At 46.1% G+C, this 17,049-nt stretch overlaps 1 protein-coding gene across 1 annotated transcript in view; it reads left to right on the forward strand.

The window, feature by feature from the left end:
• Positions 1–17,049, forward strand: part of LOC120843301 — a 48,198-nt gene that overhangs the window by 12,664 nt on the left and 18,485 nt on the right. The window contains exon 2 of the mRNA XM_040214621.1: positions 13,355–13,515. Coding sequence (XP_040070555.1) covers positions 13,355–13,515 — 161 coding nt within the window. The remainder of the gene's footprint in view (positions 1–13,354; positions 13,516–17,049) is intronic.

Here is a 17,049-nt window from a genome sequence, read left to right on the forward strand (position 1 = left end):
CTTTGTGCCATCGATTCAGATGATTCTGACGATCAGCTGCCGCCGCGCAAGAAGCCGCGTTCAAGATGGCCCTTCACGCTTGACGTCAATTATTGAAGTATTCTCGAGCGACTATCTGTACAGAAAAATATAGATGTTGCCGTCTTGCTGGAAAAAAATTCGCTCAGCCACCGAAATGGGAAACACGTGTCGTCCGACACAAGTTGTCGAGGTTTCCGTTGCCAAAAGCTGTCACACCGAGACAACATTGTCGCTGTCGTCCATGTTGTGATGCTGTTTCCTCAATGTGACAGGGTTGTCGGGCAACAGAGCCGACAGCCGACATGTTTCCCGACTGTTGAGAAACATGTTTTGTTCATGTTTCCGCCGTGTTTCCTCAATGTGACAGGGCCTTAAATGCCCTGTCACCTTGAGGAAACACGGCGGAAACATCAACAACACATGTTTCTCAACAGTCGGGAAACATGTCGGTTGTCGGCTCTGTTGCCCGACAACCCTGTCACATTGAGGAAACAGCAAAACAACATGGACGACAGCGGCAATGTTGTCTCGGTGTGACAGCTTTTGGCAACGGAAACCTCGGCAACTTGTGTCGGACGACAAGTGTTGCCCATTTCGGTGGCTGAGCGAATTTTTCTCCAGCAACACGGCAACACCGTTGCTAGGAGATCCTCAAAGGAGTCGGTGTCCATCCGAATCCAATGCCGGTAGGCCTCGGAATCTTCCAGAGCCAGCTCCCGCATCAAATTCTCATAGGCACCTTGTTGATGCACTCTTGCAAGCCACTCGCTGGTCCATTTTGAACGCGGCTTCTTGCGCGGCGGCAGCTGATCGTCAGAATCATCTGAATCGATGGCACAAAGAAGCACCAAAGCAGAAGCTGCTGCTGTGGCCGGCGCGTATGCCATCCTGCAAGGGTCTAGCCCTGTAGCAGAAGGCAACCGCCAAATCCAGAGAACACGAGATGGTTCGCGCGGCTGATGAATCGACTACGGTAGAGCGACAGCGATGAGACGGCGATCCAAAATGGCAACGATTCAAGGGGCGAGCGGAGCCAGCGGATCTGCGCCTAGCCGCCTATACTTCGTTTCAGATTCGGTCCAGACGCAGCCAATGCTACAAGCGCGAGCACGTGGCCCAGAACAGTGCTTGCACTGCACGAGCGCGCGTGCTTGGTAGGGATGCTGAAAGCCCGGAGCTCGCGCTTGTAGCTTTGGCTGCGTCTGGACCGAAGCTGAAACGAAGTATAGCCGAGCCGAGCCGGCCGGGCAGACGAGGGCGAGAGAGAGGCAGCGCGCAGGAGAGGAGGCAATTTGTGTTCTTCCGACACGCTTTCCCGGTGTGACAGGATGTTCCCCGAGTGTCAGAGAACAAGTTGGGAAACATGGTTTTCGGACGACAGCAACATGTTTCCGGACTGTTGCTGTTTCCGCAATGTGACAGGGTCCCCGAAAACATGTTTTCCTCGTGTTGAAGGGCAAAGTTCTCCGACTGTTTCCGCAGTGTGACAGGGCCATAAGGAGCTTCGCCTTTAAAACGAGCAGCGTTCACCCCCTCAACTCGCAGCCAGAACAAGCGGCCACGTGACCTGGGCCCGTTTTTTCGAACGCGAACCGTGGTTTAAAGTTAACTATTGTCCCTAGAAGGGGGAATTCCAGGTCGCGTGACTGGGTGAGCAGGGGCGCCGAGGGAGGAGCAGTACCTAGAAGCAAAATGGCCGTGGCGTCGCTTAATGAGGGCTAATAGTTCTGCTTGGTTCTGCTGAACATTCATTTCGATCCGGCTGTTATATTAATGACTCACCATCAACCTATTAGCACGTCAAGCAAAGCGATAGTTCAGAGGGACTACTAAACTAACCGACGGCAGCATTCCGCGAACGCATCACTCTTCAGCAGTCCGAGATCCAAGACATATGACGGTACATAAGCCTTGCAAGTGTTTTTATGGTGAGTAAAAAAATGTCTTGCCAACGAGTGTTGGTACATATTTATACTAAGACGTTTCATTTGTTACACAATGCACGCCAACTCGTGAGCAGCGATTACTTTACGGAGAAAGGGGGTTATTCTCAATAAAGTCTTCGTTCCGGGTGAACAGCTGAGACATTGAACTGTTTTTTTGTTCACAGTGCGCCGACAGTATGCAGACAGCATTGAGGTTTCTACATATCCCCGGTGGCCAGCAATTCAACGCTGACGAGAAGCTTAGCTTCTCGTCACCGGTGAATCGGTTGGGCAAACGGAAGAGAGGGCAAACAGTTGAGATCAGCAGGAATCGCAGAAACGTGCGTCGCAACGAACGAAAACGAGACTACAGCACCGGCGTTGCCAGACTGGAATAAACACGGGAAAGTTATGCGTTGTTTATGGCGAAACACATTGAAGGAAATGTTTCTTACATTTTCGAATATTCGTCGACAAACTCTAGCATAGTAGCTAAAATTTCTTCGTACCATCGGAAGCAAATAAATTGGACTTCAAGTACAACATCACTATATTTTGACTTAAAATACCATACTAGATCGATGACAACCAGCGGAAAAAGAGGATAAACAAAATGACTGGATTGTTTCACCGATAGATGGCACATCTTATTGCCCAATCAAAAATAATTATTGTTGTTCTATATCCAGCCGTTCATTACAGCACCTAGGTACTTTTCCCTTCCTCGGCACCGTGGTTTACCAAAATGGGTTTACCATCGCTTCGAGAAAACTGGCCCTGGAGCCGATTATGTGCCGCCAATCTTGATCATAGCCACGCGCTGGTGTTGGCAAAGCACAGGACACGCACTGAGTTTCAGACATTGTAATGGCTCGGCTATTGTCGTCGTTGCAGCGATTGGAGACGGGCCACTACCCGAATGCCTCTCGAGCTGGTAGTTATCACGAGCCCAAATCGAGTGCCCACGCTATGCTCGGGTCCAATGTATGAACCGCATTCAAATATCGTCATTGGGGTGTACAGCGATCCCCACGTTACGTCATCAAATTTTGCAAAGGAGAGATTGAATAAAAATGATCGCTTTGTCCTTGAAATTACAACGCAAGAAAGGAGTCTCTTGGCCAGTGGCGTTGCGTGCGAGTGTCCTTGAGTCCCACTAGTGCCAGTAAGCTCGCGTAAAGTGCAACGGTATTCCAACTGAATACCGTTGCACAGCTCCTTTAAAGAACACTAACACCCCAAGGGTCGTATTTTTTTTAGTGTCTAAAACGATGCATGTTGTAATCATAGACACGCAAAAAAAGAAAAACGCATCTCGAAAAAAAACTTTCCCGCGCGCGCGCCCTCCTTTTTATTTCTGGCGCCCTCCTCTCCCACTTTTTGCATCCTCGCTTCTTTTGATTCGTAACATCAAGAATGATAAAATTTAGAAGCTTTGTAGGCAACATTTTTATAATATTTAATAACGGCAATCGTAAAACATGTTTTTTTTTTTCTTTTTTTTTTAACGCAATTGCGAACGCAATACTGCCCTTCTTTTTGAAATACCAAAAATCGGAGTCCATGGTGTGCCGCCTCCTGAATTTGTATCTCCCACGGAAAACAGGCGACACCGGTTAAAACCGGTCCACCGGCGCTGGCTCCTTTCCTTCTCGCTTTGGGTCGCGATGGCAACAGCAGGGAGTCGTGAAAGAAAGTGGACTCTCAGGTCTCCGCAATATTTGACGTCACGCACCGGCGCGAATCGCGCGGGAACTTCGAATTCGGCATTTGGAAATGTTTTTTTTACTTTACAAATGCTGAATTTCCAAATTTCGAATTTCAAGGGTAATGTCCCGGCATTGTTTTCAATCGTTTTGGATAATAAAAAAGAATATGATTTTGATGTGTCAGTGCCGCTTTAAGGACGAACCACATAGGGTGTATCTTTGACGTATGTACGGGCGTTTCGGCCACCGTAATCCCGACGTATAGCGGACGTCGGGACGAGCGCTTCCCCGACACCTCAAGGTCGGCATAAAAAATTTTGAGGACGCTTAAGCTTCGCCTTTAACTGCGGAATGCGCAGCCGAAACATAAATATATAAACTTTCGCTCGTTCCCAAGCCGTGGAAACGTACCTTGCCTAGCCTAGTCAGTAGCGTGCGTGGCTCGCAACCGAAGGGTTGCGAGTCATACACGCTACTGACTTCAAATCCCGCCCAAAATTCTTCAAAATTTTTCTTCGAGGCAAATGCATTACTTTATAAAGTGAAATCATTTGGAACATGCGGCGTCCTTTATTTCTCCTTACATGTCATGTATTAGAGCGCAGCTCTTAAGCGCCCGCTTCCGCGTTTCGCGGCGTCGCCGTCGGCGTAACTGCCCCACTAAATTTAGCGGCAAATTGAATTGGTGTTGAGGTCACGTGACCTCAATTTTCGCGCTAAACTTAGTGGGGGAACTAAATTTGTGTTGCTGTCACGTAACATCAATTTCCCCACTAAATCTACCAGAGAAACTGAGTTTGTTCAGAGGTGAAGTGACATTAAGTCATGCGACGTCACTTTTCTCTCTAAATTTAGCAGGGAAGCTAAATTGGTGTTGAGGTCACGTGGCGTCAATTTTCCCGCTAAATCTAGCAGAGGAACTGGATTTGTTCATCGGTGACGTGACACCTATTCATGTGATGTCATTTTCCCCGCTAAACCGGGGAAAATGGCGTGACATGACTTTGTGTCACATCACCTCTGAACAAAATCAGCGGCAGGAGGAAAAGGGAAGAAGAGGAGGAGGAAAGAGGAGGGGAGGATATGGAGGAGGAGAGGCAACCCCTCCCCCCCCCCTGTACCCTCTCCTCATCCTCCGCAAGAGCTGCGCTCTATTTTCGCATTACAGAGATTTGCAAACGCCTTTCCTTTTTTGTAATCATTTTCATTTTACGCCTGACGTCACGTGTCACGTGTGCGTTGCGGGTTTTGTTTTAAATTCTCACGCCAGGACATGTACAGTGACGTCGTGACCGTATCGACCGACCAGGATTATTCCGTCACATCACCACTGACGACGGTTTTTCTGTGATATTCTCATCACGTCACATACGCCGATTTATCTGCGGCACGAGCATTTTACGCTATCGCGTTAATACTTCGAATTCCGCGACGATCGAGACAGATCACGGCGCTCCGGCGTATTTCGGCGTGGCGTATGCAGAAGTGTACGGCGCGGTGCCGGCCATTCAGCTCGCGGGTTGGCAGCCGGAAGTTGCTCGATGATTGGCTTGCCTAGCTTTGCGGCCGGCTGGCTTGACTCAGCCGCTAAAGTTGGTGCTCACATGTCGCATCAACGCCTGATCGGCGAACTGTACGAAATAGCTACGGTATATCTCTTTCGAATGAGCGATGAATGAATGAGACACAAGAAAAGACCATCTGTGTGGCGGGCGATGTGAAAAAAAAAAAGAAGTTATATAAGGAAAGATTTTGAGCAGGCTAGAGTGCCTTCATACACACGCGCGCTTTTGCTTGAGTGGTGACATCTCAGCCATTTTTCCGCCCAATCGTTTTTTTATGCATTTTGAAGTGCGCGCCATCCGGTGTCACTCAGCTCGAGCGCGTAGCTTTGGTTGATGCATAGACGCCATCTTACCGCCCAAGTCACGCACCGAGTGCGCGAGAGCGTCACGCGCTTGCACATTCCGGACAACAATGGATGTCTTCACCCTGAGACAGACAGACATCTAGGCACCCTAGAGCAGGCATCGCGACCGTCCTCCTGCCGGGACTTGTTGCCAACGTGGCTATCGCAAGCATTGCAAGCTTTGCAAGGAACATGTTTAAGACAAGCGTTAGCAAATTAGGTTTTCGCGGTGGATTAACGTTTAATTATTTCTGTTCTTTTGTGGAAAGCGATAATATAGCAGCCGATTTACATTTTGCCTCGTTTCATGAAAAGCGCGAGTGCGAAACGCCGAGAAGACCTCATCGAAAAACGCCATGTGCGGTTTGGCTACCTTCCGCTCTTCCCTTCTGTGAAAAAGTGCCCGCCAAAATATGGTGCCTGAAGCGCGTCTCCGACTGGTGTGTTTAGCGTCCTATCCCGCCCATACATCAAAAGTGGTCCCAAAGTGGCAACAAATGACGTCACAGAAGCCGGAGTGTCGTGCTGTTGCGTGTCACGATCCTTGCGGTTTGTCGTAGAAATGCTGGCGAAAACCACAGGCTAACGCGAGTGTCGCTGTCGTCACGGCATTCCAGGTGTCCCAAGTTCCGGCTGCTTTAGCTTCCGTGGACTGCCGCATTGGAGGGCGACCTGCAGCAGAACAGGCGTCTGCCACATACACCACAGCTATTGAAACGCCGCCAGGTTCGCGACCGGCGACAGCCTGACACTTCTAAAACGTCATCAGGCGGTAATTGAGGGACCACTTTTTTTTGGACCCGGTAAACACACCAGTCGGAGACGCGTTCCAGGTACCGTAGCCAAACGAAGCTGATTATGACCGCTAAACACCCATAAATATGTAGAGAAAACGTCCTATGTAGGTCGGCCTTTACTGGAATTGTCCAGTGATATCCGGAAGTTGCTAAGTTTCGGCACTGGTCACGTAGAGGGGGCCTAAATATAGTCATATGTAATATTTATTTCAATAAAAGACTCCGCAATATTTGTTAAATCAATTATGAACATCAATACGAAACTTCACGCCAAATTTCGTAAGTATGCATGGCTGGTCGCGTCGTGACGTCCCATCTGGCATGGTAACGTTAAAGTCGCGAGCGTTCACCTGAATTAACTTGCATCCAGCGTTAATTCGGATAATGATGCATACAAAGATCATCATCGAAGAATTGAGCTTCCCCCCAAAACATGAATCTTGCCTCTCTTAGAACGAAGTTTTCTTCTTTTTACTGTGACAGTAGTCAAAGGGTGCGTATTTTCGGCACCAATCTAATGTCCAGGGGGACCGTGGACAATGACGTCACGGACGTCGAAATAGCGGCACCTGTTATTTCGACCTGAACAACACGATTTACATTGGATGCCGCCGACTGCGTTTTAAAATGTCGGTCGGTCGGCGCTTATGTGGACTGGTGCTCGGCGGCTCGGCAGTATTCTCGCTGGTGTGTGTACTCGATGTGCCGCCTGCGCTTGTCGCGTCCTCAGAGATATCGAGGTAAGCGTTTTCCATTTTCAAATTTCGACCGGTGCCGTCCGTCTCTCCTGTTGCAAATGATGATTACGTGTACCGGAGGCGACAGAGCCCAGCCGCGGTAAAATTGTACGGGTTTTTCTGGAGCTGTGCCTGTGTGTAATACGAAGGATTACCTTGCATAGAATAGCTGCGAAGGCCGTGCAAGCGGCGAGCGGGAAGCCTTGACCAGGGGGGCTATGTTGCACGTTTTGGACTCCCAGGAGACTAAGGAGAAGGAAGTGACGTCAACGATACAGCAAACGCAGATTGGATGTTGACAGAAGAAAACGAAATCAACATCCAATCTGCGTTAGCTGCGTTGTTGACGTCACTTCCTTCTCCCTAGTCTCCTGGGAGTCCAAAACGTGCAACATAGCCCCCCAGGTCGTGGCCTTGAATGCCATGACTGGAACACCTGCTGTAGGAGCGTTTGTGCCGCGTAATGGACCTTTTGGCGAATATGTGCTGCCACCTATGGGACGAACCTGAGGCGCACTGGGTTGGAGAGTATTTGTAGAGAAAACAACGTCCACGTTAGGCTTCTTGTGTGCTACCGGTTCGTTTTCTTTTTGCTGCTCTTAGTTTTCTTTCGCTGCTCGCATTTATACATCGGCCAAACTTGCCGATGTATAAATGATAGAGCAAGGGAGCACGCAACCTCGGTGAGAAGCACATCAGCAGGACATTTGTCAGCTCATTGCCGGACCTGTGGATGCGATGCCGAGCTCACCAGCATAACGGTCCTTCATAGGAACAAGAACTCCTTCGCGCGTGAAGTGCTGGAGGCCTTGACCATCGAAGAAAAAGGAGACGATTGCGGTCTGCCCCACCCCGTTGAATACTAGGCTAAAAGGTTTTTATAAGTGTTTATTCTGCCGTTAGACGAAGACAACGAAAGAAAAAAGGCCCTAGGCCGGGAAGAAGACAAAGTAAAATTCAGTTGATAGTCAGCGCTGTCTTTGTCCAGTTCTTTCCTTCGTGTCCTTGTTTCTTCGTGTTCAGCTGACCTGATTGCCAACAAAAGGTTCTCACCTTGGGTTGATGATCTGGAGGACCAGCGTTGAAACCGACCGAGGGCTGACGGCCGTGGACGCGAGTAGCTAAACAGTGTAAGAACATGGTCCGGGTGTGCCTTGTCTAACGCCGGCTGTGATCATCGCCGCCCTTCGCAAAGCTCTATCGCTTGCAAAAATTACAAGTCAACTTTCCTGTACTAAAATACATAGTCTGGACAGCTGACTCGGCTTCCAGTTCTTCGAGGGGTCGGACTTGTCAACCCTCCTGACGGCACGAATCCGCTGCCTGCTTAACGGGATGAAGCTTAGCACACGGGAAGCGAAAAAAGCTAGTTCCACAACCCCGGCGATAATAGTTCCGACAGCCGAAGGCTACACATTTCACCGGCATGATTACGGTGCACGTCGTAATCTAGAACGGGCGTCGGAAGTACGATGACTCGTGTTCACCTTGTTCGCAACATCAAAACTTGAGTCTTGATGGTCTCCTAGGCGCGCAAAGGCGAGAATAGCAAGATGGCGGATTGTTTAGAACTAGATACTCTCGAACCCAAGCGCATCAAATACTCCGCGCATGCGCACCGCGTATTTCTACAAAAGGTCCATTTAATGCAACTAGCCCGCGATTTTAGCACACCTGAATTCACTGAATTCAGCAACCGACTTTCCTTTTATTGCTCAGGTGTCGTTCGTTTCCTTTGGACCAACAAGGAAACAGCGCACCCTCAACACAAGCACTCTAAAGTTTTCATGCACACAAAAGAAAGATCCACTTACACAGCGCTGACTGACAACTCTAGGTTATATTTACAATTTTCGATTTCGTCTTTCTTTGTGCACAAGTCTCTGTCCAGCATGTTCTCAGTCTAGGCCCAAAGCTCGCGGTGGAACCTAAAATGACGAAAACAGAGCTACTTTCCATCGTCAAGCAAGTGTCAAGACGAGTGCCAGAGACCGAGATTGATCGGTGCACCTCTTAAGGGCTGGACATATTCTTCGGAAAAAGCCATCAGTTGCTCCTTTACCCATCAAGAAGGTAGAAACATACCTAAGAGAACACTGACTATATCTTATGCCCACCGACAAGGAAGGAGGCTTTGTCCTTATGCAGGAGAACACATTTTGAGAAAAGGCGTTACCAGCAATCGAATTTATTTTCTGCAGCGGCAACGAGAGATCTCTGGAAAAAGTGGCAAGGGAAGCAAAACAGTTTTGCCAATCTCAAGATTTAAAACAGCTCTGCTCCTATATTGATCGCAGTAAAAGTTGAGCCCTGAATAATTCTTCAGCGCAAAAACTCACAAAACAGACTGCCCCCTTCGAGTTATCATTTCTGAAAGGGGAACGTGGCAAAAGCCTATCCTTATATTTACAAGAAAGGCTGAATATGCTCACCGTTGACGATCCGTACCTGATTAGAAGTTGTCTTGACGTCTTCACCTTCTTCCATGAGCATGAGGGCCGGAAAAATCTACAAGTGTTCTCCATCGATATTAAGGACCTATACTATGCCCTGCCCCACGACCGTCTTCTAAAGTGCATTGAGGAGAGCATAAACACCTATGGCACTATTGTATTCCAAAATGCATCAGGCATATCCTAAGGAAAATTTTTGAACTTGATTAACATCTATCTCAAATCCACGTTCGCTACTTGGGATAGTCACACATACCTGCAAAACCAGGGAGTCTGCACAGGATCACGCATTGCCCCTATCCTTAGCAACCTCTATCTTGCCCACCACGACAGGCAGTTACAGCACAACTTGGATACCTCCAAAATTAACCAAGTCTGCCGGTATGTTGACGATTATTTAATCGTGCTAGAAACCGATGGTCACGACTTTACAAACCATGGTTGCCGAAGTTCTAGACAGCTTTAAAGGCTTCATGAATTCTTTAGACATTACGCCCGACCTTCCAGTTGAACACTCGTTAAGATTCCTGTATCTGCGACTTTTTATTTTACCTTATCATGTCTGCTGGTCCTATGAGCCCAGGGGGAAAAAGCCGCTTCTACCTTTCAACTCGGCGCGCTCGAAACTTGTTAAGCGGAGCATTGCGCGGTTAAGTCTCAAAAACGCAATTACAAAGTCATGCTGCAATTCCATACAAGCAAGCTTCAACGGGCAAGTCTCTCGATCAAAATGCGCAGAATATCCAACCTCCTTACTAACATCAGTGGACGAAAGGCTCATCAAAGACATCAAGCAAGGGGACCACATTAAACAAAAAAAAAAAAGACAGGGCCAAAAAAACGATCATTGTGCTATATATTCAAAACGTTTCCCACGGTCTAAAGGAAATAGCTAATAAAGTTAACCTGGAAATCGTCTTCTCAGCCCCTTACAAACTTCATAGCCTCTGCAAGAGAGTAAATACACCCACAAGAACCACAGTCAGGTGCACGAAGAAACATAAAAACAACTTCGTACAGTGCACCAAAAAGGTGGTCTACTCCTTCCCTCTATCCTGTAGACGACAATACATAGGACAGACCGAAGCGGACCAGAGTTTTTGTCCGCACAGGTGTCCGGACAAAAACTCCGGACACCTGGGAATTCACTGACGAGACTGTGGCTGCTCAGCGCAGCTGAAGAAATGCACAGTGTTAGGCAGGAACGACGACAAGATAACAAGAGAAATCATGTAAGCAGAGAACATTGCCAGACAAGAGGAGAGATGTGTCAGCACTCCTTTCATAATGTTATCCAAAAAAGAACTAGAGTACTTAGCCGTACAATAATTTTATGGTTTAGCTTCCTATTACAAAAACACAGGAAGACGAAGGAAGATGAAAAAGCAATTTTTTGCCATAGAAACCCTAGTTCACAAAGAAAGACGAAAACGAAAATTGTAAATATAACCTATACCCTTTTTCACCTCAAGAACCGTAGTAAAAAAAGTCCGGCTCCACGCGGAGCGTTACTAATTTCCCCCTTTACGTCGATAATTAAGACATATGTAGGTGAATTTTAGATAAGATATATGTTATCCTATCATGGCGTACACATTCCATACACCAAAAGTATCTAATTTTCCTCCGACAACCAAATCTCGTAAGAACTACTTCGGGCCGCGTATGAACAATGCGCAAAACTTGCTTTTTTCTTGAGGTGAAAACGGGTATAGAGTTGTCAGTCAGCGCTGTGTAAGTGGCTCTTTCTTTTGTGTGCATGAAAGCTTTAGAGTGCTTGTGTTGAGGGTGCGCTGTTTCCTTGTCAGTCATGAAAAACCAACTCGCCCGGGAACATCCGTTTTAACAGGTTTCATCCTTTGGAAGGCCTCGCATCTGAAGTTGCTTTCTGCAGTGAGTGCAGATAAAAAAGAAGCCATCAGGGGTCGATGAGAGCACTACCAGACGCAAAGACGCAAGGCAACGCGCAACACGTGAGCAACAAAAGGAAAATTGGCGGTTGAATTCACTAAACCGCGTGTGCTAACAGCGCGAGCTATAGTTACTTCGGAAGAGGCGGCTCCAGCGCTCCTGCTGCGGGTGCTCCAGTCATGTCAGCCAAGTCTACCCGCTCGCCGCTTACACGGCCTCCGCAGCTATTCTATGCAAGGGTAATAATCCGTCGTAATGCACACAGGTACAGCTCCAGAAAAATGCGTACAAAATTACTGCGGCTGGGCTCTGTCGCCTTCGGTACACGTAATTTTCATTTGCAACAAGAGTCACGGTCGGCATCAGAGGACGAAATTTGAAAACGATTACCTTGATGTATGGATGTCGGCAATTCATGCGCAACAGAACGCGACGAGTGGAGGCGACAAGTCGACACCACACACCAGCGCGGACACCGCCGAGCCGCCGAGCACCCAACCACACAACCGCCGACCGACGGTTGTGTGGTCGGCGGCGTCCAAAATAAAACGTGTTCACGTCAAAGAAACTGTAAAATTATTTTGATATCCGTGCCGTTATTGGCCACGCCTCCTGGACATCAAATTGGTGCTGAAATGACGCACCCGTAGTCAAAAGCTGAGGTGGCTTTTTTTGCCTGATGTTCCGTCATCCCGTCCGCTGTTGCGAACAAAAACGTTGTGTATTTTGCAGGTGAAATCTGAGCAGTTGGACTCCGTCTAAGATAAATTACTTGTGCGGCGAAAGATGCAAAATTCAGATTTTGTGCGGCATTTAATTCTTAAAAACAATGATATCATAAGTTGTTTTCTGAAAGATGACATTATTACCGGGCAATCCCTTTAACCTGAAACTACAGTCAATGCCACAAGCACGAAAGCTCAAGGTCGCTTCCTTGAATCGTTCTCCCGTTCTCCCACAGAACGAGGACTCGCGCTAAAAATGCACGTCTCAAAGCCAGGAGCGCGGAATAGCTCGCGCTTTGTAGCTGTTACTAACGTTCTTACTATCCGTTTGTGACTGACAGCGGGAAGCGTGCACTGCAGTCCCTTTTTCTTAGACAAGCAGCACATGTTCAGTAGCATTACGCGTGTTACCTTTAGGGCTAACATTTTAAACCTGTAATAAGGATATCTAACTTTTTTCCTAAGGTCATTCTTTGTCGGATGTGGCAAAAAAAATTATACACGTAATATTTTTGGGAAAAATTGCTTGTGTATGTAGCGCATTAGGACGCACTGCATACGAGAATTGGCAACATGTTAATACGTTGCTAATATTTTCCAATTGCGAAGCGGTGAAATCTGTTGGCTCTAACCAAAACCATTGTCAAAAGAGCACAAATTATTAAGTGTTATAAAAGCGTTTTTCTTTTTTCCTAAATTAAAATTGCGCCACATGTGAAAGCCCTGCAGATACTCGTGTGATATCCGTACGCACTGAAGCCGTAAATAAGCTACGCTTCAGAGTAAAGACACTTCAACCGTCTTGGGGCTTAAACTCATAATTGCCAGTTATCCTAAGCTTTATCTGAAAACGCAGGAAGCACTTTCCCAACGTTAAAACAGTTCGGGACAGAGCAAATCAATATCACCTGAGATTCCTAACAGCGTATTTAAAGCTGAGTAAGTCACATTTTTTAGCTGTGGCGCTCGACAGTTGCGTCTTCTCTGCACCAGGCACCAAGATGGTGGCGCACACTAGCAGATCGGGGAACGGAGTGCCGATAGTCTAAGCGTAGCTCATTTAGTGGCTGTATGCACTCACACTGGGGAATATTTTTGTTGATAAATGTAGGCGCTCGCAGATTCATAATAAGTTATTAACCAGCAACTTTATTTTCCCCTTTCCAGGAGATTTTGATACCAAAGCGGTACTCCATGAGATATCGCTCTGTCCTTGATGATAGAATGATACCACAAGCAAGATATTGTGTGTCGCTGCTTTTTACAAGTGTCCAATTTGGTAGGGTAGAAGCCATCTTTCGTTACAAGTTGACTCTTCAGAGTGAATAGTAAGAATAAAACTATGTTACTTTTATGATTTCTACGAACATCTTCCTTGCTTAATTTCCGAAGCGTACCTATTAGGTGCCATTGTCTTCAATTTTCGGAGCTGGCTAAAATATTCAGTATTATAACGGTCAACCAGAGTTTCTATATACTGTAAACGACTTAATTTTAGCTCAAATTTTCGCGAATAGGGCAAAAGCTGAAAATTTGAAATTATTCGCGGGTTATAATTTTCGCGAATCGAGTGTAGCTTCTGTCGCGTTCGCATGTTGCCCGAATGGTTTGCGGGACGTATTTTTCGCGAATTGTAGGCGATTCGCGAAATTCGCGAAAATTAGGTCCTCGCGAAAATTTAGTCGTTTACAGTATATCATGTTAAACCAAATTTACGAACCCTTTCGAAACGTTTGTGTATTATTTTTTTAGGTACCACAACAATAAAACATTTAATTGTACTATGTGGAATGTTTCTAGTGCTAAACGCATATTTGCGCCCTATACAAACAACTCAATATTGGAGTTATTTGTTCCAATTTATCATCTTACATTTTGCTTCAAATTGCTAGTGAGATTACGAAATAAGAGCCCTAAAATTCCACAGCTAATGACGACACATATTTTTATGGAACGTAAATATTTAAATGCATAACTCATAAAAGTTTAAAAAATAAGTGAAACTGACTTGTAGGCGGAAAATTCATCAAATAAAGCTTTCTTTCTTAAAACTGGAATATGTGTCAAGATAGGAGCCAATAAACAGATGAAAATCAAACATGCTCAATTGTTTCGTACTTTTCAGGAAAGCTTTCCAGACGACCAAAATTTGAGTACACAAATACAAAATAAGTTCGTTTGTTTTTATGGCAAGCGCAACGCGCAATATATGCCCCTTCAATTGTTGTCCTGTAACGCCTACAAAGATTTAAAAAAAAAAGATAGCGTGGAAGAACTTTTTTTATGCGATTTCCATCAAAGTTTATTATTGGGAATGAGTCTAACGTTTCCACCTGAGGATATAAAAAACAATTAGGGATGTAATCAATCTACAAGTGTTTTGCGTTACATGTGTCGCCTTACCAAACAGTATATATAAAAGGTCATTACCATCATTCTTTGAATGAATTACTGCCAAATTTAGGAATAAATAGAGCACAACAGCTTGAAAAAGGCGACAGATCTGAACAATAAGTCGCTTACTCTGATACTCGATGACAACTTTTTGTAGCTATACAGTCAAAGGCACAAAAACGCATGCCCTTCCCCAGGTTGAGCGGCTGTAAGGCTGTACGCGTACTCTCCTTGTCCCCTCTGAACGGCTACAGAAGGCTCCCCTCAAGTGTATGTATAGTATATTTGAACATTAGACACAACTAGTTTTAGCAGTGTCTTAAAGGACAGCTAAAAAGGTCTTTTATAGTTCGAAAAACAAACAAACAAATATTGTAAAATTTGTAATGTAGGCAACTTAAAAAAAAAAAAAGGTTTTAAGCTTCATTTTAGTCGTAATAATAGGAGCGTCGTAATCGCCAATTAATATTTCGACGTAGCTCTGCTCGTTGCGGCGCGCTAGGCGCAAGATAACGCGAGAGCGGAGAGAAAATCTAGCAAAAGTGAAGACACCGGCGGGGTCAGATGACCCTTGCTCGCCACTAATGGCCAATTCACACGACGGCATATCCGCGGGCGTACTGATACGGAACGACACGTCAGCATTTCGTCTATCTCATAAGCGCATCGACACGAAGGAGGGAACGAGCAGACGGCATCAAGGACCGAGTGAACCTGTTCACGGCCTTAGTGCCGCGGTACTCATACATCGCACTTTGGCACAGTTGCCCAAAAGCGAAATCGAGGTTTGCTGTCGCGATAAAGAACCGCTCGCCACTGTTACGTGCAGAGCAGAACAGAACACTGTGATAGGCTTAGCGCGAAGCGCCATTAGCTTTACTAACCCAAGGCACTACAGTGACACAGACATGGTCCTGCTTGAGGGGGCTTCGGCGTATAGGCGACGAATCCTGGGCTCACCGAGGGGCGTTTAAAGATGTTTTCACGAACTCCGCGCTCGTGCACACAGTCATGAGAAAGGCCTCGCGGGGTGAAAGACGTTGATTGGACGTGCAAAAAAGACCGCGGCGTGCTAGACGAATTTTGACGGAAGCTTCTTGGCATGGACCTGGAGGAGTACCGGAATCTGCGTCGCGTCAGTCGGGTAAAGTTTCTGCAGCTTCGTCCACGCGTGGAACCAAGAACTGCAAGACAAAATGAACCAATGAAGGCACAAAACAGAAGAGTGCACCAACTTTGTTTGAATTATTCAAAAATAAGAAACAAAAAACAAATGAAACGATGTACCGTTGCTAGACTAAGCGCTTTTTAAGTCGGTCACCCGCCAAAACCCCGCGAGTGAAAAGGCTGTCTGCCATTTAACAACTCGCGTCCGCGGACGAGGGGTGGATTGCAGGAATCAGTGAGGTGACGGTCACGTAGTACACTTACCGCGGGCGAAAATCGCGATTCGGTCCGTCGTGTGGATCAGCCATAAGCTGGCTAAGGGATGCCGACGATGACATCACAGCGCTTTGTAAAGATAACAGGCGGCAGAGATGCTCACTGCATGCCCTGCAGCAATTATTGCGCGTGTTTTTCCATGAAAAAGCGGCGTACATTTACTTTTGCCCAAGTTAAGTGCGATAAATCAGTTCACGGACAAAAAGCTATATAAATCCGTTCCTAACTCAGACTTCTTCAAAACTTTTTCAGCTTGCATTTCATTTTAAATGTTTCTGTACAAAAGATGCCTCAGTTTTATTTTAAGGCGCATACACGTTATTTCTCGCAAAAAGTGGACACTTCTATAGCAACGTTTGTCAATCTTGCAATTGTTAACTTCGTAATTAGGAGGGCATTAATTAACATCAATTAAAACAAAGCCACCCGGTTCATTCTAAACAATTATTCTCCAGAAAGTAGTGTCTCTGCCTTAAAATCAATACTTGGTCTCGCTTCATTAGCCACACGACGCAAAATTCACCGCATGTGTTTCTTCTATCAAGTTTACCATAGTAATTCACAGTTCAGAAATATTGATTGTCAAAAAGCCCATTCTATTTCTTCTCGAGACGACAACAGATGTAAACTCCTTCAATACCGCTCCCATAATAACTCATTCATGTTTTCTCCCTTAATATTGTGTATTACAGAACGGAATAACTTGCCAGATCATTTTGTAACCAACTTAGAAATTACGGCGTTTCAAGAAATGTGCGTGCTTTTGTTCAATGAGTAGGGAATATCTGTTTGTGTATATATATCTTGTTTTCTTTGTTGTTAGACGAGATGTGGTTGTGTTAGTGTTTTTACGTTCTTTTTTATATTGTATTCCCATTTATTGCCACCCCCCTCACGTAATGCGTCCTCAATAGACGCCCTTGAGGTAAATGAAATGAAATGAAATGAAATCATGCAGCGTTTCTGATTCGATCAGCATGCGCGATTACAATCGATTTTAATATTCACCAAAAATGTACACTTGA

The sequence above is a fragment of the Ixodes scapularis genome, unplaced genomic scaffold (genome assembly GCF_016920785.2).
Source record: "Ixodes scapularis isolate PalLabHiFi unplaced genomic scaffold, ASM1692078v2 PGA_scaffold5__190_contigs__length_132052651, whole genome shotgun sequence".
Lineage (NCBI taxonomy): Eukaryota > Metazoa > Arthropoda > Arachnida > Ixodida > Ixodidae > Ixodes > Ixodes scapularis.